Source organism: Penicillium crustosum, assembly GCF_028827405.1.
Source record: "Penicillium crustosum strain IBT 35664 chromosome Unknown utg000001l_segment0_segment0, whole genome shotgun sequence".
Lineage (NCBI taxonomy): Eukaryota > Fungi > Ascomycota > Eurotiomycetes > Eurotiales > Aspergillaceae > Penicillium > Penicillium crustosum.
The window spans coordinates 1,059,358-1,083,061 of NW_026623122.1; the positions used below are offsets into that span (position 1 = coordinate 1,059,358).

The 23,704-nt window shown below is 47.2% G+C and overlaps 9 protein-coding genes across 9 annotated transcripts; 6 read left to right on the plus strand and 3 right to left on the minus strand.

Moving 5' to 3' along the window:
* Nucleotides 1–656: 656 nt before the first annotated feature.
* On the plus strand, nucleotides 657–2,921 carry N7487_000400 (sugar porter family MFS transporter; the record flags this gene model as incomplete). The annotated part of the gene is made up of 8 exons (XM_056868148.1): nucleotides 657–691; nucleotides 753–776; nucleotides 851–1,131; nucleotides 1,189–1,333; nucleotides 1,393–1,507; nucleotides 1,558–1,585; nucleotides 1,650–2,105; nucleotides 2,164–2,921. 8 exons carry the CDS (start codon nucleotides 657–659, stop codon nucleotides 2,919–2,921), a joined length of 1,842 nt encoding a protein of 613 aa, XP_056732932.1.
* Nucleotides 2,922–3,235: 314 nt separating this feature from the next.
* On the plus strand, nucleotides 3,236–3,640 carry N7487_000401 (DUF167 domain-containing protein; the record flags this gene model as incomplete). The annotated part of the gene is made up of 2 exons (XM_056868149.1): nucleotides 3,236–3,391; nucleotides 3,476–3,640. The coding sequence occupies 2 exons, from the start codon at nucleotides 3,236–3,238 to the stop codon at nucleotides 3,638–3,640; spliced, it is 321 nt and encodes a 106-aa protein (XP_056732933.1).
* Nucleotides 3,641–3,813: 173 nt separating this feature from the next.
* On the plus strand, nucleotides 3,814–4,381 carry N7487_000402 (uncharacterized protein; the record flags this gene model as incomplete). Its single annotated transcript, XM_056868150.1, has 2 exons — nucleotides 3,814–3,959; nucleotides 4,042–4,381. The coding sequence occupies 2 exons, from the start codon at nucleotides 3,814–3,816 to the stop codon at nucleotides 4,379–4,381; spliced, it is 486 nt and encodes a 161-aa protein (XP_056732934.1).
* A 662-nt stretch (nucleotides 4,382–5,043) lies between these two features.
* N7487_000403 (bestrophin family protein) lies at nucleotides 5,044–6,952 on the minus strand (the record flags this gene model as incomplete). Its single annotated transcript, XM_056868151.1, has 7 exons — nucleotides 5,044–5,402; nucleotides 5,467–5,640; nucleotides 5,693–6,042; nucleotides 6,104–6,229; nucleotides 6,293–6,377; nucleotides 6,440–6,587; nucleotides 6,695–6,952. 7 exons carry the CDS (start codon nucleotides 6,950–6,952, stop codon nucleotides 5,044–5,046), a joined length of 1,500 nt encoding a protein of 499 aa, XP_056732935.1.
* Nucleotides 6,953–7,834: 882 nt separating this feature from the next.
* Nucleotides 7,835–9,130, plus strand: N7487_000404 (Aldolase-type TIM barrel; the record flags this gene model as incomplete). Its single annotated transcript, XM_056868152.1, has 3 exons — nucleotides 7,835–8,849; nucleotides 8,905–8,978; nucleotides 9,056–9,130. The coding sequence occupies 3 exons, from the start codon at nucleotides 7,835–7,837 to the stop codon at nucleotides 9,128–9,130; spliced, it is 1,164 nt and encodes a 387-aa protein (XP_056732936.1).
* Nucleotides 9,131–9,445: 315 nt separating this feature from the next.
* On the minus strand, nucleotides 9,446–11,044 carry N7487_000405 (glutathione synthase; the record flags this gene model as incomplete). The annotated part of the gene is made up of 2 exons (XM_056868153.1): nucleotides 9,446–10,688; nucleotides 10,743–11,044. 2 exons carry the CDS (start codon nucleotides 11,042–11,044, stop codon nucleotides 9,446–9,448), a joined length of 1,545 nt encoding a protein of 514 aa, XP_056732937.1.
* Nucleotides 11,045–11,665: 621 nt separating this feature from the next.
* On the plus strand, nucleotides 11,666–15,931 carry N7487_000406 (putative SNF2 family helicase/ATPase; the record flags this gene model as incomplete). The annotated part of the gene is made up of 2 exons (XM_056868154.1): nucleotides 11,666–14,076; nucleotides 14,137–15,931. 2 exons carry the CDS (start codon nucleotides 11,666–11,668, stop codon nucleotides 15,929–15,931), a joined length of 4,206 nt encoding a protein of 1,401 aa, XP_056732938.1.
* A 3,025-nt stretch (nucleotides 15,932–18,956) lies between these two features.
* On the minus strand, nucleotides 18,957–20,906 carry cp1 (putative carboxypeptidase S1; the record flags this gene model as incomplete). The annotated part of the gene is made up of 2 exons (XM_056868155.1): nucleotides 18,957–20,696; nucleotides 20,733–20,906. 2 exons carry the CDS (start codon nucleotides 20,904–20,906, stop codon nucleotides 18,957–18,959), a joined length of 1,914 nt encoding a protein of 637 aa, XP_056732939.1.
* A 1,429-nt stretch (nucleotides 20,907–22,335) lies between these two features.
* N7487_000408 (Aldo/keto reductase subgroup) lies at nucleotides 22,336–23,455 on the plus strand (the record flags this gene model as incomplete). The annotated part of the gene is made up of 3 exons (XM_056868156.1): nucleotides 22,336–22,480; nucleotides 22,574–23,370; nucleotides 23,426–23,455. 3 exons carry the CDS (start codon nucleotides 22,336–22,338, stop codon nucleotides 23,453–23,455), a joined length of 972 nt encoding a protein of 323 aa, XP_056732940.1.
* Between the last annotated feature and the right edge of the window lie 249 nt (nucleotides 23,456–23,704).

The window sequence follows — 23,704 nt, forward strand, 5'->3', positions numbered from 1 at the left end:
GCCTAGGGATATGCTTTTATACCACGCTCCTCTAAAGTGGTGCAACGTTCTCATACCTTGAGTAATCCTCCAGATACCTTTTGTGTTTCTCTGCTGACTGTATATGCTGAAACCCTTTACCTCGAAGTCATCGACAGTGCTCGCACCCAAAAACTCCATCCTCAAGGCTGTATTCAGATAAGCTTTGGTGCTCTGTCCAAAGGTGTTGTATCCCCGCACCGATCCGAGAAACAACCCTAAGTGTGCTCCGAATATAGGCCCAGTGGTAAATGGGAGCCAGGCGCTGGGGATGATGGATTCTTATATCTGTAGCACCTGCACACTCACACAATGGGCCAACATGGCTGCCAATCGACAGGTTTTTGGTTGTCTGACAAATTTCTCCAATCACTTACCTAGGTACTAGCATACGTAAAATCACATAAGCGCATACATAATCCCAAACGTGTTTTTTTCCTGTTTTGACTGCCATCTTATTTTGTTTTTAAAGCTCTTTCCGTTTGCTTCTCATCCATCGTAACTTTCTCTCCTTCACCTTCTCAACCTCTGAGCCATATTTAGAGTTTGACTACATTCCATCAACTTTCACAAGAACATTCAACCACAGTCTTTCTGCTTCACTTTTCTTCATCAAAGGAAAGCTGCCAAGCATAAAAATGCCCGATCCAATCGGAAATGACGCGGTTGGGGGGTATGTAACCACACAATGACCATCATTTCATTCCAAGCTCTGATACTGACTCGTCCACTAGAATGACTGAGAATGTCACTGGGGAGTAAGTAACGCACACGACTCTGTGCTAGTTGAGGTGACTTGTCTTTGACTTCAGGTCAAACTGACACGCAATAGAATCAAAAATCCCCTGGCCGGAATCCCCAACGGTCAGCTTATGGCGAATGTGACCGCGTATGCTACCGAATACGACCTTGAGGATATCTTACCCCTCTTGAAGAAAGGTGCTATGGTAGCTCAGTCCCCAGCGGGAATTGAAGGAATCTCTGAACTCGATGATGATGACCGCCGTGTTCTCTACGAGGAGCACACTCGGCGCTGGAAACAACCATTTGCGTTGTATTACACCGTCGTTCTAAACTCGATTTCGGCAGCTATTCAGGGCTGGGATCAGACTGGTCAGAATGATACTCGTTCAAGCATTCAGGTCTCGTCTTGACTAACGATTCTCATAGGTTCGAACGGTGCTAATCTGACCTTTGATGTCCAATTTGGCATTCCGAATAACTCGCCTCAATGTCCTGATCCGGAGACTTGCAAGCGTAACCAGTGGATTGTCGGTTTTATCAATGCCACCCCATACATCACGATCTGTCTACTGTGAGTAATATACTTGTTCTACATTCAAGCACTCTTCTCACGCATCTAACACCATACAGTGTTGCTTGGCTTTCTGATCCCCTGAATCATATTCTCGGCCGTCGTGGCACAATCTTCCTGGCCGCAATCTTCAGTCTCCTATCCCCCTGGGCTCCAGTCTCACTCAGCATTGGGGTCAGCTCGTTGCCTGTCGTATTCTCCTTGGAATTGGCATGGGTCTCAAGGAAGTCACCGTCCCGGTTTACTCGGCTGGTATGTGCTTTTGATCTATATATCCCACATAGTTACGAGTATCATAAAACTAATGATTCAATAGAAAACGCACCTACAAATATCCGTGGTGGCCTAGTCATGTCATGGCAGCTTTGGACGGCCTTTGGAATCTTCCTCGGAACGTGCGCGAACCTCATTGTGGCTAACACCGGTCATATTTCTTGGCGACTACAGCTAGGCTCTGCCTTTATTCCAGCTGTGCCATTGCTTCTTGGCATCTGGTTTTGCCCCGAGTCTCCACGATGGCTGATGACCAAAAAAAACCACAAGAAAGCCTTTGCGTCTCTTCTCAAACTGCGCAATAGCCCTCTACAGGCTGCCAGGGACCTGTATCGGATTCATGCCCAGCTGGAGATGGAGAAGCATTTGATTACAGAGTCGGGTTTCTCGAAGAGTGACAACATGTTCGTTCGTTTTGTGGAATTGTTTACGGTTCCCCGTCTGCGTCGTGCCGTTCAAGCATCGGGCATTGTGATGATCGCCCAGCAGATGTGCGGAAGTAAGTACAAAACTTGAGACATGGGAAGAATTGAACTAACAATATACTTGATTTCTAGTCAATATCATCTCGTTCTACTCCTCAACTATCTTTCAACTGGCCGGCGCTTCCAACATCGAAGCACTTCTTGCATCATTCGGGTTCGGTCTCATCAATTTTGTGTTCGCCTGGCCCGCCGTGTGGACGATTGATACCTTTGGCAGACGAGGGTTGCTACTTTTCACCTTCCCACAGATGTGTTGGACACTTCTCGCAGCCGGGTTCTGTTTCTGGATCCCCACAAGCAGTAACGCGCACATTGGCTTGATCGCATTCTTCGTCTACCTCTTCGATGCATTCTATTCCCCCGGTGAAGGACCTGTTCCGTTCACCTACTCTGCCGAGGTGTTTCCGTTGTCTCACCGTGAAGTTGGAATGGCTTGGGCGGTTGCAACCAACAACTTCTGGGCTTCTGTTATCTCGCTGACTTTCCCATGGATGTTGCGAGCATTTACCCCGCAGGGTGCCTTTGGATTCTATGCCGGATTAAATCTCATTGCATTTGCTATGATATTCTTCTTCATGCCAGAAACCATGCAGCGCTCGCTCGAGGAGTTGGACTATGTGTTTGGCGTCCCGACCCGAACTCATGCCAAATACCAGCTCACTAAGGTTCTCCCGTGGTGGATTAAGAGGTATATCCTCATGCGCAAAGATGCGATCTGCCCCGAGCTTTACCAGGTCACCCAAGATTATGTCGCAGCCCCCGGAACCGTTGGTGTTTCAGAGAAGCACGCGATGGCTGATGAGAATGAGCGTCACGCTGAACACGTTTAATCGGAGCTCAAGATGCAACTCATGATCTACAAGATCATATTTCTGCTGCTTTCATTTTTCGTTTTTTGATTTCGTATGGGATGTTGTTTCCCGTGGATTTCCGAGAGGGATGTTCGCCCATTTTAGGGCTAAACTATGATCGTCTTGGCCGCTTTTATCAATTACTTTTTAGTTTACTTCAATCGATTTTACTCAAATATCTCTACATTCCACTTCCACAATTATACGTAATATTGACTTGACCGCAACTAGAAATGTCCTGCTCATATTCTTTTCTTCGCCTCGTTGCAAGCAAAGCCCCGGGTTCGCGCAAAATGTTCAACCTCCACATCCCTTGTTACGTGAAGCCCAACTCCTCTGCTCGCCGTACAGGTATTATAAACGTGGGAATTGATAAAGTCGAGATTTCCGTGGCTGCTGTTCCACGCGATGGGGCAGCTAATATTGCAGTGTCACTTGTCGTCGCAGAGGTTAGAATTACCCTGGATATGCTTTCTTACTCCCCGTCTTGTCTATGGAATAAAGTCCCAACTTTTTGTCTAACCATTTATTAGATCTTCAAAGTTCCAAAATCGAGCGTTCAGGTTATTCGTGGGGCGAAATCACGAGAGAAAACGTTGTGTGTTGCCGATCTGGAGATCGGAGACAACGGCGAAGAAGCATACTTGCAGCATGCGATACAAATATTAAAGGCCGCTGTGGAGACACGAAACTCATAGTATGAAATTCGAGTCTAGAGCCTGTTTGTTCCCACTCGCTGGCTCATGTTTTTGACACATCTCGATTATTCTTTGATCCCGTGACGCAAAATCCCGTCACTTTTTTTTTTGGGCGGAGCTCCGGCCGAACACCAACCTCCGACCACCCCGAACAGTCCAGAAAATCAGCAAGAATGACAGAGAATACACACGGCGATATGGAAATTGACACGAATTCTCCTTTAACGGAACCTACGAAGCGCAAGGCGCCAGAGCCAAAGCCAAAAGCTCTCCATTTCACGTCGCGCAACCCGCCCTGGACATACCTCAAGCTCAAGCTGTAAGCTATCCATGGACTTTTCTTCGTTCGCTCTCAGAGAGGAACTTCCTCTCGAAAATCAAACTAACCCTTGATACCTTAGTATCCCCCAACCAGGAAGTGCACCACAACCCCTCGATCCTCTCTCCGCACGAACCTACCTCTCCTCCGCATTATCGCAATTCCTCGGCCTGACAGGAACAGCCATTCCGATCGACATCCTGAAAATTGAGAATGAATCCTCACCAACCACGAAGCGTGATATTGTGTGGATTCGCGTTCCTCGCGAGGATTCCTCGGTCGTCGTGAGCGCACTGAGCTCATGGATTGGCGGCGGAAATAATTCGTCGAACTCTGGTGATGTTGCATGGAGGGTTTGCGCCAAGGGAAACTTTCTAGGTGCTCTGGTTGCCGGATCTGGGGCCGATTTGTTCGTCCCCTAGGCTTGGGGGTTGTACTCCTGCTTCAAAGCAAGTACTACAGGAAACGATTTTGAACTATGGCTAGTCTATATATTTGACTCATTGTCAAATGATTGCCCTCGGGTCATGGCGTGGCCCATGCGACTTTCCTCGCAATCCACGCGTGCGTTCGTGCATACTGCGTGGGACCAGTGGCGTGACATGGTATGGGTGTGGCTGGAGGACTGCTGCAGTAACCCCCCCCACGATACATGCGACGACGATGCCAGCTCCAAATGGGGCGAGATCGACTTGGTCTGATACCGAGAATCTGGCAACAATTGAGTATCCTGAGGTTGAAATTGTGTCGCTCCCTGGGACGGAATAAGACACAGACACTTGGCCTACATCGGCGAGCTGAGGACCTATAGCACTTTCGGAAAGTTCGTATGTAATAAAGAAGAAGAGGAATCGATTTTGGAGCCACTACCAATCTATTTACGGAACTCCAAGACAAGCAAGGAGTCCCTTTTTTTGTGGTTCGATTCAGAGTCAACTTGACTCAGATGAAAACGCCATAACTCACACGCTGGTCAAATATCACAAACAATCTGATGCCGCTTATTTAAATGCATAATTAATTCTCATCTTCTGCCAAGAAGATTACCTTTTGTATTCCCTTGGTGACGAATTTGCAAGGAAGATCAGACTGATGATGCAGTGGTCTTGGGGCGAGTGCTTTCCACAATTGTAGATCCCTCTGACGTTGCAGATGCAGATGATGGGCTGACGACCATCTTGGTTCGAAGTGCGCCACGGATATCCTCGACGCTCCGCTCTTTCCAGTCAGGGTATCCCAACTGGCTAAGAGGGAATAGAACAAGGTTGTCGGGGCGCGACATGAAGTCATCAACATTTGGTCGGGGAGTGGCAGTCATGATATCTATTTCCACGGCGATCTGTCGACAGTAGGTGTCCAGTGGAAGATCATTAACATCTTGACCGAAGGGGTTCTCAATTTCACTACCGATTGTAGCCAAGCCGAGGATGATATAGGCAGCCACTGTAGGGGATTGTTAGGATTGTTCTCGTACTTGTGTAAGAGAGATGATCCAGTGGGTTCTTACCGATTGATGCTGGGATGGTGATCCACTCCAAGGCATTGTAGAGCTGGAATGGAAGCACTAGGATGTAGATCCATGAAATCTGGGCGATGGCAATGCTGTATGCAGTAGGCAAGGGGGTGTCCAGGACACGTTCTGTGCCGGTCAAGACCTCATTCAAGGTGGAGAGCATGGTGACTATTATTAGGTTAGAGTTGGAGCACCACGAGATACCCGGTTGAAGACTTACTAGCTTGTCCCTGGTGCAGAGTTGAAACCAGAGTACCGTTGGCTACACACGAATCGATATACGCGGACAGATGGTTCAGGATCTCCAGGGGCAAATGTCCAAGAGGCTTCTTGGAGCGCTTGATGTACTTCCGAGGGTTTGACTCGGCGAAGGATACACCAAGGTACTCTCCTGCGGATTTCCAAATCGATTTAGGCGGAGGGTTGACAACCATGCGGTCGTGAGCATCACGGGCAAAAGTGTCAAGATGTCCAGCTAGGCCAGCCAGATCTTCATATGCGATATCGGGCTCGAAGCGGAGTTTGTGCTTGAGGGAGACGGCAAAGGCCAAAATGAGGTTCATGGCGGAGCTAGATTGAGCCAGTTAGAATCAATAAAGGCAAGATATACTCCCTTAAGGGTATCGCGTACAGTTTTCTCAAAACATCATCTTTTCCTTCTTCACCCTCTCTTTCGCCGGTATTGATCCAAATTGTACGTGAGAGGTTGCGAGACGTTTGAATGAGCTGGGCCCAGTATTTGCGCCCATCTGCCCATCTGTAGCACAAACTGCGTTAATATTTGGCTCGAGTTAAACCTAAGAATGAGGCAATAGTATACCTCTCATATGCAGTTGAGCTGCGGAATGATAAAGCCAAACCCACCACGAAACCCAGCACGGTGAGTAGAATATTGTTGATACCAACTTGTTAGAGTTAGTATGTAATTATGATCTGTTTCTTGATCCATCACTTGGGGACTACTCACGGTTATGGACCAGGCGCGAAAAGACAGTAATAGCGGTCGACCAGGCAGCGACAGTCAAAAGCGGCATGATCATTTTTGGCATGACACTGCCGTGCATTCGCATCATGATAGGCCACTTGGAATGCTTTTCCATGTTTCGGGGGCCATGCTAGACCAAGAAGATGTATGTTAGCCTCCCAATCTATTACCCTATTCCCTGGTTCTACCCATCTGTCCATCTCCTATCTAGATTCTCTCGCAATAACATTGACTTACAAAGTACCGGTCCAATTCGCTCGAATCGCGTCGATCAAGCTGGAATTGCGAGTCTCGCGAGGTAGCCAGATGTTCCAAGAATGTTGGCCTAGGGGTTATGCGGCCCATGGAGGAGACCTGCTCCTTCTCATGGGTCGGTGCCGCCTGCTGATGGTGGGCGTGCGAGCGTACATCTGCGGGAACTGGCGCAGGAGTGCAGTCTGCTGCCGCTGCCGGAGCCGGCGCATCAGCTGGAGGGGCACTGTGGCCGTCGGTCATTGCGAGACAATCAAAGTTAGAAATGAAAGAGAGAAAAAAAAAAGAAGAAAAGAAGGTGAATGAAGCCGGAACTTGGCCGGTTCTGATCTCAACAGATTTGGCAAGAAAGAAAAAAAGGTACAAGCGAACGTAGTATATAGAAGAAGAGTAACAACCGAAAGGAAAAAAAAGGTAGAAAAAAGAAGGGGAAGTAAAGGTGAAACAGTGAAACACGGGCCATTGGGCCTGACAGGGGCCGTTTTAACGGCATCTAGACTGGGGTGGGGTCGACGGACACGTCCGCATGTTTAATTTTAGCCCTTCAGGGGGAAAATTTGGTTGGCCTTTTTATTGGTGTCGATTTCATGGGGAATTACTCGCGAATCGTCCAGATCGCGATTGGGCTAGGGCTAGTGTTACGGATTCTAGATTCAAGCCCCATGTAGCAGACCTGTATAAAAGAAGAAAAAATCTGGAGAAAAAGAGAAAAAAAGGAGAAGACTTGAAACAGCATGTGCATGCCCAGGTGTCCATGCACATGTGTATTCATCCAGATGTCGTCATCTACAGAGTAACTGGCTATTCCAATTGCTGAGGCCAAGAATTCAGAAGGTTAGAATTGAACTCAAGTATTTGGTCTCATCTTGCTGTATAGAATAACTATTCCAAGGCCATTACCCCAAAGCCTCCAAATCTATATTAATATCAATATCAATATTAATATAAACGGAGTCCTCCATAGTCGGTAGTATACGGAATCCCTCGTATATTAAATTCCTAATTGGGCGTTGACGGCTTGGACGCTAATCCCGATCAGGAAAAAGGATCCGGCTGTGCACCCCTGTCTTCCTACTCAGCCTCTCGGCCTTTTTCCCACTTTTGACTCAGAAGGAAATAGGAAACATGAGTGAACACAAGTCAGTTGAGACATTGCTCAATTTGGATGAGATTGAAGATGCCGCCACTAGAATAGTGAATAAAAAGGCGTGGGCCTATTATTACTCGGCATCCGACGACAAGATCAGCAAGCACAAGAACACCGAGGCCTTTCGCTCCATCCAATTGAGACCAAAGGTCTTTGTCGATTGCAAGGAATGCGATCTAAACACTAAATTGTTAGACAACCCTGTCTCGATCCCAATTTATGTTTCCCCAGCAGCTATGGCCCGGCTAGGGCACCCTTCTGGGGAAGCTGGAATCGCAGAAGCATGTCGCAGCTTCGGTGCTTTGCAGATCATTTCCAATAGTGCGTCAATGACGCCCGAACAGATTGTTGCGGGTGCCGCCCCAGGCCAAGCATTTGGCTGGCAACTGTATGTGCAGCACGATCGCACCAAGAGTGAGCGGATGCTGGCTCGAATCAACAAATTGAGTGCCATTAAATTTATTGCTCTGACACTGGATTCCCCCGTGACCGGGAAAAGAGAGGATGACGAACGCAGCGGCAACGTCATCGGTTCTGAGGCTCCATTCCAGGGTGATAGCAATGACACGATGCCAACTGTCCCGGTTGAAGACCCAGTATTCAAGGGAATGGATCCTACTCTCACCTGGAAAGAGACCCTCGCATGGCTGGCAAAACACACCGATCTTCCAGTTGTCCTGAAGGGCATTCAAACCCACGAGGATGCGTACATTGCCACACAATATACGCCCCAAGTCAGAGGAATCATTCTTTCAAACCACGGTGGTCGATCTCTCGACACGGCCCCTCCTGCTGTCCACACCCTGCTCGAAATCCGGAAATACTGCCCCGAGGTCTTCGACAAGATTGAGATATGGGTCGACGGCGGGATCAAGAGAGGAACCGATGTGGTGAAGGCTCTTTGTCTGGGTGCACGAGGCGTTGGAATAGGAAGAGCTGCGCTCTGGGGCTTGGGCGCTGGAGGAGTAGACGGAGTGAAGAGAACATTGCAAAGTATGATCAGCGAAACCCGGGGTCATCTGTGAAGTGATTTACTGACAGAGCATAGTTTTGACCGACGAGACCAAAACATGCATGCGACTTCTGGGGGTGAAGAACGTTGATGAACTTGGAAAACAACACGTACGTCTGCATATGTGCCCCAGCTTTTCAGTTGGAAGTCTTCGACTGCAAGTGAACTGACTAATATGTTTGTCCAGATAAACACTCGACTGGTAGAGACAGAGATCTACGACGGGCCATCTGGTCTCGAAGGCTGCCGGGCAAAACTGTAGTGGAGGTATGGTAATTAAGTTGAGAAAGAAAGATACATTAGATTACCATTGGGTGATTTGACCTATATCTCCGTAGACTTTTCTCTGCATTTAGCCTGGGCCCGTGGGAGAGGCCACTCTGCAGTTGTGCGTCTTCTTGAGGATGAATAACCGCTTTGTGCCCCGTGGATATTACTTTGCAATGCAATACAAAACATGTATGGTCATAACATGGTAGAATTATTCAGAGCTCTTGCAATTGTTATCAATTTGGAACATCCGTCTATGTATATAATATGAATGAATCGTGGATATTGTAAATGTCAGATGCGTTCCCTAGAACAAAAGAGCACTGTCCAAACTGGAAAATCCTGCGGCAACGCCACCTTCATTTACCTCTTTCCCTTTAGTTCTCAACAGATACCCGCCTTGTTCATTGTGTAAAATCTTCCCAGTATTCTCCCAAAGAATTGTACCATAAACACCAAGTTCAGAGATGACATCTCCTCGAATGACCTCGCCATCATTCCGTAAGGCAACATTCTGGGCATTGGCTGCAGGGTTGATGAGTTCCATAAGCACCCAGCCTCTCCAATCAGATTCTGGAATGGACCGCAAAAAGTCTGGAATATCGGATTTGTAGACATTGTTGCCACCCCCTTCACGCTGTGGTTTGAGCACATGGTTCAGGGCAGTATCTGGATTGAGGGCTAGATCGCGACCTTGACTGTTGATCGACAGGTCATATTGCGGAGCGAAGGTATCCCGAACTCTTTCAATAAGCTTAGTCTCAATGCCCTTCAAGAAGCTTGAAAGATGATCGGGTCCTGCCGGCTCTGCTAAGACCTGCTGGACTTTCTTGCAGCCAGACAGCTGATTGAGAACCGTGGGACACTTGATCGCTGCAGAGCGCTCCAAATGAGTTCGGGCCTCCCAGTCACGGCTGGATTTGTACTCGTCCGGTGCATAGTAAGCCCGAAGATAAACAGTTGTTACTTCGAAGGTTGAGCCGGGAGAGTGAGGGGGCTGGTACAACAACGGACGCGAGGAGTTTGAGCTGGGGATGGATGTTTGATCCAAGACATCAACGCTGGCCACACGGAAGACTGGAATGTTGTGAACTTTCTTGAGCTGTGTCGAGAGCGCATGCTGATCAAAAACATTCCGCTCTGTCTCCTGGACTATAAAGAGAACACACAGAGGGAGGGCCGGGGTAGACTTGGACACTCCGTAGGCCTCATGGGCTGCTGCCAAACCCGCCGAGAGAGTTTCCACTGCGGTGTTCTCAGGAGGAACCCCAGATTGTAGCAGAGGATGAGGTGGGTAATTGATTGATGAACCCGGCGGCGAGGAAAGAAGCTCGGTGTGCATTTGTCGTACAAGAGCTGAAAGTCCTCCAAACGAGGACGAGATCGTGTTGAATTCAACCTGCTTTAGAGCCGGGAGACCTGTGGGTAGAACATGGGCCATATAATCGGATCGGAAGAGGCCCAGTGACAGGTTTTGAACATATCCCTCCTTTCGCACGTCTAGATGAACCTTCCACAAGTTCGAGACAAAGTCATCAACTTCAATGAGCCTGTAAATAGCCAATTATTAGCAATGAACCGTACCAGAGCAGACATGTCCCTACCCTTCCACGATCTTTCCTAGCCATTCTTCATTGCATGTGATCATGGCATAAAGTTCGTTGTAGATCTCTTGGAGAGCAGTCGCTTCCTCGAAGCAAGCTTTCGGGAACGGACTGGGAAACAATGTCACTGGCGCATTTGTAGCCAACACCCCATTTGTATCTGCCCCAGTTGGGACAATTGCCGGGGATGGTCGAACAGTAAGGCCATTTTGAATAGCCCAGTCTTTCACAGATGTGACCAGAAACTTTTGTTGAGCTGGGGACAGGTCTGGCGGATAGTTTGAATAGATTGATTCTGCCATATTGCTAGTGAACAGGAATTGATTTACTAGAATACTTAATGACCCAAGTTGTGTAGACTTTGCAAAGATTCCAACCTCACCGAGGCTCCGGGGGCAACCTGAGGAATTCTGGGGATTTGTAATTGGCGGGGCATTTATCGACACCTGAGGCATAAATACGAGCACGAGCGTGAGACCGTGAGACCGCCTGGATCTCCCGCCTTCCATTTTGAGCATAATTGGCCCTGTTCTGGCCTAAAATAGCTTACCGCCCATCGAAAGACTGGCACAAAAAAAGAGCTTCACATAGAACACAGATTGGGAAGGAGGAGGGTTATGGACGTGTTTTCTTATAGTTGAGGCCTCCCCCTCTTTTCTTTTCTTTTCTTTCTTCTATTCTCTCTTCTACTCTCACCCAAACCATTTCTTTCAACCCCCCTTCCTCGTTCAGTCTGTTTTGACATATCACTAGCTCATCATTTATTGTCATTTCTAATTGAACCCGCACTTGATTCCGCCTGGCCTCGCCTCTCAGTTGCATTGGGGGCCTTGAAACGGTAAGTTAAACCTGTGTTTATTCAAAGCTTGTCTCTTGCCCAGTCACATCAGACAAGCTAATTTAGTACAGGCCCCCAAGCAAATATGTCTTCAAGTGAAGACCCTCAGGACTGGACGGTCGATCAGCTTGTCACGTTTCTCTGCCGTGACGAACCAGGACAATGGTCCTGTAATTTGCCTTGCCCAGATCTTATGGCCCTGGAAAGCTCCCTTCGGGAAAACATGGTCTCAGGGCCAGCTTTTCTTCGTTTCGATGACCATTATGTGAAAGAGTTGGGAATCAAAGCCATTGCTCATCGCCAATATCTCATGCAAGCCATAGAATGGCTACGGCGATCGTCGCCGAAGTTCCAGGCGCAACAGCAAAAGGGACAGCAGGGTCCCAAAGCACTTTCCAGCGAAGATGAACTTTCATCAGAACTCCTTCTCGACATCATTGATCGTAACACCTCTCTTGACAATCCTCTCAAACCCACTACTCCTAACGATGCCACCAATCCCAACCTTCTTCATAACGCCCTTTCACCGGCCCAAACAGAGGGAAAGAAACCTCGCCGGATGGAGACCACAATCACCCAACGACCTCCCCTATCTTCTCTCCTGGAGCCACCTTCAACTCATCAAAAACCTGCTCCTAATCCCACCTTTGGCAACGAAGCTTTTTTTGACCATCTCATGGAAACCTATCCCCCAAACGATGCGGATGTTCTCTCACTTCTCGGAGAATCCAGCTCCGAGGGTGAATACGATACAGAAACTCGTGAGGAAATGGAAGAAGATGAGAGGCAATTCCGCCTGGACACTTCCCCGGATACGTCGGGGACCCTGGGAGATGCTGAATTCAATGAAATCGTCGATGAATACATTAATTCGCGAAAAAGCCAGTTCGTCGAAATTCGATTGCCGAAAGAGCAACCTAATGGGTTTCAAATTTGGGCCAGAGGCCAAAAGTTTCCAAGCATGAAAAGCCAAATTTCGACACGGCTCGTCCACCTGGAGAAACGGTTTCAAGCCCTCCGCAAAGCACTCGCCGAGGCACAACACTCCTCGCGTTCGTCCTTACTTCAAGCATGTGCATGCTTAGACCCCACTGTCATTGATATTTGCTTGGATCGATGGAGGCTTTCCGTTCTTGAGAAAGCTAGCCCACCGGCAAAAATTGCTCGTCCTCCACGCAACCCACGACCAAAAAAGCCCAATGTGAATTCAGACGGCGAAGAGACTCTGAGTTCGGATTCAGATTGCATTCATGACACCGAAGACGAGAATATGAGTTCAGATTTGGATTCTGTGCGTGACACGGGAGAAATGGAGGATAACGAATCACTGAAAACATCTGAAGACGACTTTGAAGAGGGCGAGATTGCGCAGGACGAGAAGAAGCCACACCCTCGCGCAGCGTATCGCAGTGGACCTTTCCATGACTACTCTTCAGACGAGGACCTCAGCCATCTTTTCTACAAAGAAGAAAATTACGAGCCCCCAGCCGCTAAGAGGCGCCGCTTGGAGAAAGATAGCGTCCACCAAGATAGTCCTACTTCGCCGCTGATGACAATGACAATTCTGCCGTTTGACCGGGACGTGGCGCTGCCCGCGAATGAGCGTGAAGCAGACAGCCATATGGAGACAAAGACCCATCTTATCGACCCAATGCGCCCTAAGATACACGAGTCTGTGGACTCGGCGAGTGATGACGGCAGTGAAACTGATGTGCATGTTTTTGACGATGTCTCTTCCATGACGTGGGATACTATTGAAGAGGGTGGAAATCGAATTTATGTGATAGCGAAAGCCCTCACAGGTTTGCCGAACAGTCGGATCAACCAACTTTCGAAATTTCTCGGAACTTACATGCTCCCTGTTTATCAAGAACTAACGCGAGAGGGGCTGAAAAATATGTCTGATGATTCATCGGTGATGGAGGGCAGGGACCCCGAGGAGAGTCATTCCATAATGCTAATGACTACCTTGTTTGTGTCATGGGCCAATGTCATCCGAGTCCCTTCTGGTGGATTTGAACCAAAACAAGTCAAGGTTACACTCTCGGCAGTCCATGAAGACAATGATGAAGATGGCTTCCCTTTTTTCCTGGATTGCTTGAATGACCTTGTGAAGGAATACGAGGAATCGTCGATTTCACCGTCGCGTATCCAATCTGACAAAACAAACATACGTATTCGACGCCAGCGCCGCCGGCGGAAAAGGGCAGTTGCGAGAATGACGATGAACCCGGCTCAAAAGGAAGGCCAGGAACGACAAAAAAAACAGGCATTACTTGAGTCTCGCCTTGGCCAAGGACATGTTCATAAGGAAATTACGGCGGTGCCGGTTTCTTTCCAGGAGCCCATAATCTACCTGGACTCACACATTGCACAACATGTCAAACCCCACCAGATCTCTGGCATACAGTTCATGTTCCGAGAAATTGTCGAGAACAAGAGAGAGGAAGGGTGTTTGCTTGCCCACACCATGGGGTTGGGAAAGTCGATGCAAGTGTAAGTCATAATCATGGTGATATTGGCCGATTTATCAGGACTAAGCTAACTCCTAGATAGGATATCCCTTCTCACTACAATTTCCGCTGCTGCGGCATCACAAGACCCGACTGTTCGGAACCAGATTCCGGACCAATTCCGAAAATCCAAAACTCTGCTGCTGTGCCCAGCAGCGCTGATTCAAAATTGGTGCAATGAGTTTGCGATGTGGTCTCCCGAAAACAACAAACTCGGCCAGATCCGCCCCGTATTGGCAAAACACTCGGGCTCTCGCCGAAATAAAGAGATTGGTGCATGGAATGATGCGGGTGGTGTACTGATCATCAGCTACCAAATCTTCCGCAAACTTGTTCAGAACAACACGGAACAAAATGAGGACCAGGAACAACAATCGATCAATGAGAATATCAAGTTTTGGTTGCTGAACAGCCCAAATATTGTTGTGGCCGACGAAGCCCAGAATTTACGCAACCAAAAGAGTCGAATTGCTGAAGCAACATCCCGTTTTCGCACCAGGAAAAGGATTGCCCTTTCAGGAACTCCGTTATCCAATGGTGTGGAAGATTACTATTGGTTGGTTGAGTGGGTAGCGCACCACTACCTGGGTCCCTTTGCTGATTTCAATGATCTATTCATAAAACCGATCGAAAATGGCTCGCATATTGAAAGCACCAGAGCGGAACAAAGAGAGGCACTCCAGCGCCAGGCGCTGTTTCTCAGAATCATCGAGCCGAAGGTGCAGCGAGTGGACATGTCCACTTTGACAGACGAATTGCCACCGAAACACGAATTCTGTATTTACTTAGAGTTGACAGAGCTCCAAAAAGGCGTGTACAACCTTTTTGTTGATGACTTGAGACTTGGAAAGGTCCAGTCTGTGAGCACGAAACTCCTGTCATTCCTGAATCTCCTGCAGCTGTGTTGTATTCACCCCGCCCTGTTTAAGACACAGCTGGAAAGCCGAGATGTCAAGCGCGCTCGGGACAATCAAACATGCCTTAGCAGTGATGAAATCGGTACGTCTCTTGGTGTCGGCATCCCCGCCCAAGAGAATGCTCTTTCAGGTTTGATGTCATGTGAACTGGAGAGTCTGCTGAACCGGGTCCCAGACTTGCTGAATCCCAGCCTGTCCAGTCGAGTGACCATACTCAATGAGATTGTGAACCAGGCAATTGCACTCGGTGACAAAGTCCTGGTGTTTTCGTCCAGCATTCTAGCATTGAATTACCTGGCGGAGTTTATGGACAAGACGCAGAGGAATTATTGCCTCATTGACGGCAATGTGGGCCCGGCCAGGCGTCCTGAGCGAATTCGGATTTTCGACAACGACCCCACAACCCATGTGTGTTTTGTTTCAACTCACGCTGGTGGTATCGGCTTTAACATTCAGACAGCGAATAGGATCGTGATATTTGACTTCCTGTTCAATCCCACATGGGAGGAGCAAGCAGTCGGGCGTGCATATCGCATTGGGCAGAAAAAGCCCGTTTATGTGTATCGCATGATCGCCGGTGGTACCTTCGAAGAGAAGCTTTACCGCATGAACGTGTTTAAAAACCAGCTTGCTTACCGTATGGTCGACAAGAAGAACCCTGTGCGTATGGGGTCCAAATCACAGGACCCCTACCTTGCGCATTGCACAGCTAGTTCTGAGAAACGCAGCATTGAGAAGTCGGTCCTTGAGGCTGACGCTGGAATGATAAACGGGATTCTGTCGTCTGAGTGCGCTGCGTCGATAATAACGATCAAGCTCTCAGGCCCGCACGTGGACCCTGGCGACATATTGACAACTGTCGAACGGCAGACTGTCGAGGATGAGCTGCGCGTACAACGCTTGCGTCTGGATTCTCGCTGAGGACTTTCCCGCTGTGAGTTTTTTTCTTCTTCTTTTATTACTTTTCTGTTTTTGTTTGAGTGATACCCCTTCTGTAATTGTTGAGTTTAAGCCAATGAATGAGTATTTCGTAATCATTCTTCTGTACCCTTTGTAATATGTACATACATATGTATGCATTTAGTCGAGTATCAGGGCCATATGGTGTTGAATGTGAATATAAACATTTGTTACCAATGTGGGTAATTGGAGATTTAATGATATTACTTTCTATTTCTATTTTGTTGAATTGTTGATTAACTGAAGACATTCTCTTGTCCAGTTCTATAGCCTTGGGATATTTATACCTCACCCAGGATCATCATGTCGTGTTTAATTGCGAGTTAGATTTGTATTTCTTTTAATTTATTATCCTCTGTACATACATATGTGATTAGCGTGTTATCCCAATCATTAGTGTGGATATGTTTGTAGTAAATGGTTAGGATCATAAGTGAAAAGTGATTGTGGATGTCACATACATGTCAAACAGGAAAACGCACAAGGCTGTATGCTCAAAGGCATACAAGTCGATTCAGCACACGCAGTTCGGCTTCGTGTCCAACTTTGCATACAGAGGAACCTGGGAGTACCGCCAAAGAAGTCAACTCAGAGAGGTGTAGAAGTGCATATTGTCAAACTGTATCCTCTGTCTTTAACGATTATATAATAAAACTGTACAATAAAAAAAGGACAGACAAGGCCAATACGTGGTGGAGGATGAGGTCTCCTTCTCCATTATAATATGAATATATGAATATGTGAATCAAGAAAAATGTAATATGTTATAGGCTCCAGTTTATAACGATACTTTTAATGTCTACCATGGATCCAAGTCTCATTTGTGACTCATAAAATTATTATGAGATTGAAATTTGTATTCATTGCTAAAGTCTAAGACTTGAAAGTACATGGAGACAGCAACAAAGAGACAACAACAAAGTGGACGCAGAAACAAGACAGCAACAGAACAAAACCGTAGAAAGGAAGGAACCTTGGAGGAAAAAAGAGTGTCTGTAGAAAATTATTCGGACAACAGAGAGTTATTTTACACGGTCTTAGTCGAACTACAAGTCCATAGGTTACTGCAGAAACACATTGAATAAATATCAAGTTATATTGTAGTTGTAGATAATAAGGACTTGCTTGGTTTCACCATGAAGGCTACTCATCCTGATCACCACGTAAAGGTGCAAGTCTTGTTCAGGTACCGCACACATGACCCGTACAGCTGGGTATAAGAAGGAAAAAAGATCACAGAGAGCTATCTCCGTGGGAAGCACAAAAAATTGGCTCAAAGAGAACTTCGAGCACGTAGGAGGAGATGAGAACAGAGCCCCTCCCCTAGGGTTTAGCTCCTGACGGTCAACGGGAGCACCTGGGCACGTACAGTCTGTATCCGCAGCGGTCTATAGGTATGTGATCCCCGTGAGGGGCGCTTTTTCAGCCATCCTAAGACATGCTTCGTGCCATTAGCAGCCTAGCCCAGGCCGCCTACAGAGTTTCGCCAGAGCCATCAGGGTAAACCCATCAGGGGTAAACCGATCACTTGACAATAGCACAACCCAAGTTCAAAAAAATGTTGGGTGTCCAGGGGACCACGGAGTGCAATGTGGGCTGGAGGGGGGATGAAGGGGAAAAGGAAGGGGAAGGGGAAAGGGAAGGGGAAGGATGAAGAAGAAATAAAGAAGAAGAAGAGAGAGAAATGGGGGGAGGGGGTATTTATATTTTCCCAGTGGCTGAAGGTGATACCCCAAAAGGGAAGGTACCTGATCGGGAAGGTACGTGGGTACCTGTCTCCTCCTTATGACCCTCATGATACCAGAGCTTGTGTATGTAGTCTATATCTAATAATGTAGTTTGGTCCCGATACCTGATTGACTGCCCTGGGTAGTCACATACAGTATATCTTTGATTTCAAATTTTGATGCTCTATCTGATGCCTCAGATAAATGTTGTCGATATTTTGACTCGTAGCAAAAGCTCGATCCTCTCACATTACATGCAAAGATATTAATACTTGATAGACTTTGTCCGCCTAATCTAACGGTCCTTTCTCCAATACCCACGCCGCGATCTCGCCATGTGGACTGATTGATGAGGGAGTCCCATATCCACTCGGAGGTGCTTGCCGTCTTATACCTGATTTGTGTGGCTTTCAGCAAAACATAGGACGTGTGCGACTGCCGAGTCTATTAATTGGATCTTGAATCAAATATGCGCGCACTTCCCATGAAGAGGGCTCTCGTTCAGATCAAACCGGACTACAGGGACGATTCTGAATAACTCCCAGGGCGAAGTCACGAACCTATAATATCATTACAATGCTCCAGTCTCCACAATTCATCACAATCCTCGGCATCGGACAAGACCACAGCTTGAGGGTCGTTTGTCGCCATCCTCCATCACTATGCTTCCTCTTCTGCTAGCATCAAAAGCACTACGACCGGGTTTGGAGACGACCAGTAGGATAACACTGGGGTTGTCACATTGTATGATGACAGGCACCATGTTTGCATGATAAGTATTCAGACACCGAGGAGCATGTCCGAAGCTCATGCTAACTCACAACGAAGTCACTAGGTGACCATATTTACTTGGCGGAGACAGGGATCCGGTTTTTTGAGCCACCCCTGTCCAATCGGGAGACACAACGGTTCGGGCCGAACCCACACGACGCGAGCCTCCATGCGATTCAAACCTTGGAAGGTACCTACCTACCTACGGGGCTGTCACGGCTTGTGAAACCCCCGGGTTCACCTGTCGTGCTCAGAATATGAGATACCTAATTCCGTACTACCCACAACCTTCTTGAATAGGCCGAGCCTTCACCGAGATATCAGACCAGGTATGATTTGAGATATGTGCCTTAACTGTAGGAGGGGACCGTCATGGATACCGAACATGCGAGTATATGATCACACAAGAGCTCATTTGTAGAAGAATATAAGTTTCTATTTGTGGCTTGATGAATGTGCTAGTAAGATACATAAAGATTGCATGAAGTCTACTTCAACTCTCCATCCACATCCACGTCCACATCCACATCCGCATCCACATCCACATCCACAACTACATAGTCACGAATAACAGCTGTGCCATTGATCACACTTGCAATCTGGTCTTCAGTGCATGTCGACTCCAAAGCAAGGATATAGCAAACCGGATCCGGACTCTCTGCGACCTTGTTCTTGATATGCCAAGTAGACGCAGGCCCCTCTGTGGTATATGAACTATTACGTGCAGTATTGATCTTGCCTGTGGCCAGATCATGGTTGAAGAGTGAACGGTAGAAGATCTCATATGCAGTCTGGGGCTGGTAGGCAGGGACTTCATGGCCAGCATCGTAGACACGGGCGAAAGAAAAGTTACCATGCTGCCTGACCTGGCCCCCAATATACGTGGAATTCGTGCGTAGAGGCGTGTATCCAGCAGACCGGAAACCAGAAGCACCAGTATGGTTGACCAGCAAGCTGGCGTCTTCACCTCCAATCCAATTGCAAGCGTAGTCACTGTCACCGTAGACGAGAGCGACCTTGATGCCAGAGTCGAGCACGTAGGCCAGGTCTTCGAGGTAGCCATGCACGTCAGAACGCGGGTAGTCCCCGACAGATTTGAAAGCGTTGTAAGCACCGTTGCTTGATTCGGTGAAGTTAATCGGGACGCCCAGTGCACCTTGTACCCAATGTTGGTTCAACCAACCCAAGAAGTAGGACGGTGGGAAAGGGTCTGGGTTTTTGTGGGTGATGTCGTAGTAGCCGCGGTCTCCATACTCTATGTACGCACCTTCGACATTGTTGCTGCAGAACCTGTCGGCTTTGTGACATGCTTTGTTGACGGTTTCATTGTTGCCGTACATTTTTGGGTCACCCTCTGCGGCCAGCGCGCGACATTTTGTGATCAGATCTTTGCATCCACCAGGGCGGCTCCACGCATCCATGGCGTGATCATATACGGTCTTGTTGATAGCCTGGATGTCGTAGGTATTGTTGTATGCCATTACTGGGTATGTAGGTTCCTGTACTAGGAGATCGATGCAGCCGTTGATGATGCCCAATGTATCCAGGTGAATGTAGTGTGATCCCTCCGAGGTATCGATGCTTCCGTTTTGTATCTTTTCGTTTTGTTCCTGGAAGAAGGCAGTAAAAGATGGGCCATAGCGACCGCCGTATGACTCAGTCCAGATGCTAACCCGGTCATCATGGGGCTTGTAGTGTGGAAACTCGGTGAACCAGGTCTGAGCAAAGTGCCATAGTGACCGTGCAGAGTTTTGAGTACTATTAGCCACCGTCGACTTGTCTTGGCTAGCTGTCGTACCGACGTAGAAGGTGTTATTCTGCTTAGGCACCCCGGCCCACTCCGATAAGTTCCAGGCTCCTTGAACTTGATCAAAGGTACCGTTGGTTGGGACATCATAACTGAAGCCGACCTGATTTGGCTGGTCAATGTACAGCATATTGACATAGTTATTCCAGGACCATGGATTGAGCTCCGTGGAATTTGAATCCTTGTTGACTATACAGGGTCCATTTTCCTGCATGAGGCCAATCATAGAAGAACTTCCTGGGCCTCCGTTCATCCATATGGACAGTGGTGCATTCTTTGGGTTATGGCGAGATTCAAAGAACCAGAAGAAAGTATTGATCGGGTAGTCTTGATCAACATTTACATCGTCCAGAGAGCCTGGGGGTAGATGAACGTAACCCGAATATGATCTCACTCCTGGAGTTGTTTCACAGATCCCAGGCTGTGCAATTCATCAGTATGAGATTTTTCTTTTGACCTCAATGACCATATCATATTTAAATTGAAACTTTGGAAGAAATCGCACCTGTTTGTATGAAATCTTTACTCCCTTTTGATGCTTTGATTCAACTACCTTCAAACCATCTGGTATGGGCGGAAAGTACTGCGCCGCGGCAGTTACTACCAAAGCGGCCGCCCACAAAAGAATCATGACGTAAAATAAACTGTGGCAGCAAAGGGCTTGAGAGAAGAGTTACAAGGAAATGTGCGTATAAAGGAACAAAGCACGTCCCTGAGTACCTTGAGTGGCTGGCAGGTAGCGGGGGCAGGGAAGCCCTGGAGATCACCTGTCCTTACATAATCAAAATGCACCGACCTCGGGATGGATCGTGCTTCGTGCCTTTGGTGTAACCTTCGCACTTTGAGGACACACTTCATGTCGTCTACCCATGGAGAGTAACTCAGTGTTCTTTGTGCCCGAGGCCCACATCTCTCTATGTTACAATCCCCGAGATTGTGTAGCATATCCGATAATGTCATATATGCGACATCCTGCTGCCGGCTGAACAATCACCATAAGGAAACCAACTTGCACCAAGTATGATTTTTGTTACCGTCTTCGTATCCACCTAAAAAGACATCTAAAAAGAGTATCTGAAAGAGCATCCAAAAGAACATGAAAGCGGCCGACAACATATTCTTGTGGTGTTAATTAAAAACCAGTGGGTTTCGCGTTATTCTACATAATAGATATTTCATACCTACTACCTAGGTATTATCAAGTTAATGTACACTTATAACACTGTGGCTGGAAGGAGAGGAATGAAGTACGGAGTACATCCAAAGATACCTAGCTAGGCACATCCTATGGAAAAACCCAGTCTAACCAAATCGGGTTGCGATACCCGCGGGATCATATATGATCTTCGCTTTATGACGTTATTTCCAAGTTACCTAGATATCGTGTATCTGTTTCGTTCGTTCTGCCTTCGGCAATCTCCATCTTTCATTCAAACTTCCAATTGCCGGCGGAACAAATGGTAATGCCACTCCCATTCCAAGACACATCCAAATAACCGTTATCTCGCTCACAGTGGGAGTTTGCCGAGGTTGATCACAGTAGAACCGAAGTTGCCGTGAATTTCTGGCCGAACGAGCAAATGAGATTCTCATTGTCTAAAAGAGATGGAAATTTTGGTTAGATAATTTCGATGGCAGTATATTGATGGCTCTTACATAGAGGACTGGTTTATTTGTGAAAATAGAATTTGTTTCAATTGTAGAGATACTTCAACTGAAGTTGCAGTCTTCGCTCCGTTGAATCAGCAAGTGGGAACTCTTGATTAGGGGTAGCTGGGAGTTACTGAATTATTAAAATGCTTGATCTTAACACGGTTGGAACGATGAATCAAAGATATCCCAAGTTACCGATTGATGTTTCAATCTAGAGACCTCAGGTATAAGTCCGTAGGCTATCACATCCTGAAAGGGCTAATATTACCTACTGCCGGTATCTGTGTATAAATTTGGTATATTATACTCTATGCGATTTAGTCACATACTTGACTGTTGTTCTTGTCCCCCTTTTCTGCTGCTTCTTTACACCTCGCTTCTGACCAACATCGCTAAGGTAAACAAATATGTTTTCTCGAAGTATCATGCTTAATAGTGGATATGAGATGCCTCTGACGGGGTATGGTCTCTGGGATGTGAGCAAAGCCGTTTGTGCTGATCAAGTTTATGCTGCTATTAAAGAGGGTTACCGATCATTTGACGGCGCATGTGGTAAGTGTGACCTCTCCTGAAACCAAACTTAGGAAAATCTGCCGTTGTATAGTGCCAATCAGGTCATGGGCTCATCCAAAGAAATTCGAATAGATTACGGGAACGAAGTCGAAGCCGGACAGGGAATCGCGCGTGCCATTCATGATGGAGTTGTTCGACGCAGCGAGCTCTTTATCGTGTCCAAACTCTGGTGTACCTTTCACGATCCCAAACATGTCCAAATGATTGCACGCAAGCAGCTCTCTGATTGGGGATTGGATTACTTTGACTTATATCTGGTTCACTTTCCAGTTTCGTTGAAATATGTTGATCCATCTGAACACTACCCTCCGGGATGGACAGCTACCCCACTTACAAATAGCAAGAATGTTGAACTTGACCACGTCCCAATGCACGAAACCTGGGGAGCCATGGAATCCCTAGTCAAAGCCAAGCTCACAAGAAGCATCGGGATCAGCAACTTCCACATACAGCTGATCAGTGACCTACTGTGCTACGCGTGTATAAGGCCCGCCGTGTTGCAGATTGAGCACCATCCATATCTCACCCAGACACGTTTGGTGGACTACTCTCAAGGGCAAGGAATAGTGGTAACAGCATACTGTTCCTTTGGCCCCCAGAGCACCGTGGCAGCTAAATTGGAAAATGTCGACGAAATTGATTCACTACTGGATCATCACTTGATCAAAACCATTGCGCAAAAACAAGGCAGGGCATCATCCCAGGTTCTACTGCGCTGGGCAACTCAACGTGGAATTGCCGTCATTCCCAAAAGTAGACGTCCAGAGCATATGCGTCAGAATTTGGATATGGAGTGGAACCTGAGTGAAGTTGAAATTGAGGCTATTAGTGCTTTGAACCGAGGGCTAAGGCTCAATGACCCAATCCTAGTAAGTGATATAACCTGACCATTGTATGAAGGGTTATGACTGATTAGCACCGCAGCATGGATACAATGTCCCAATATTTGTATGAAAATTTTGATTTCTATTGATAGGTTGGAATTGACTCGGAGCTATTGAAAAATTACAAAAATAATGTTGCATACTTCATAGAACAGCACCCACACAACCTAGAATGTATGCCGAGAATTCAGAAGTTGAACCCTCTGTTAGGGTTTTTTTAAATTACCCTTCGTTTTACCCCCGTTTCTAGGAATTATTCTAAAGGCAATATTTTATTAGTTTAAATGGGTTTAGAATAAATTACTAGTTATCTCCCCTA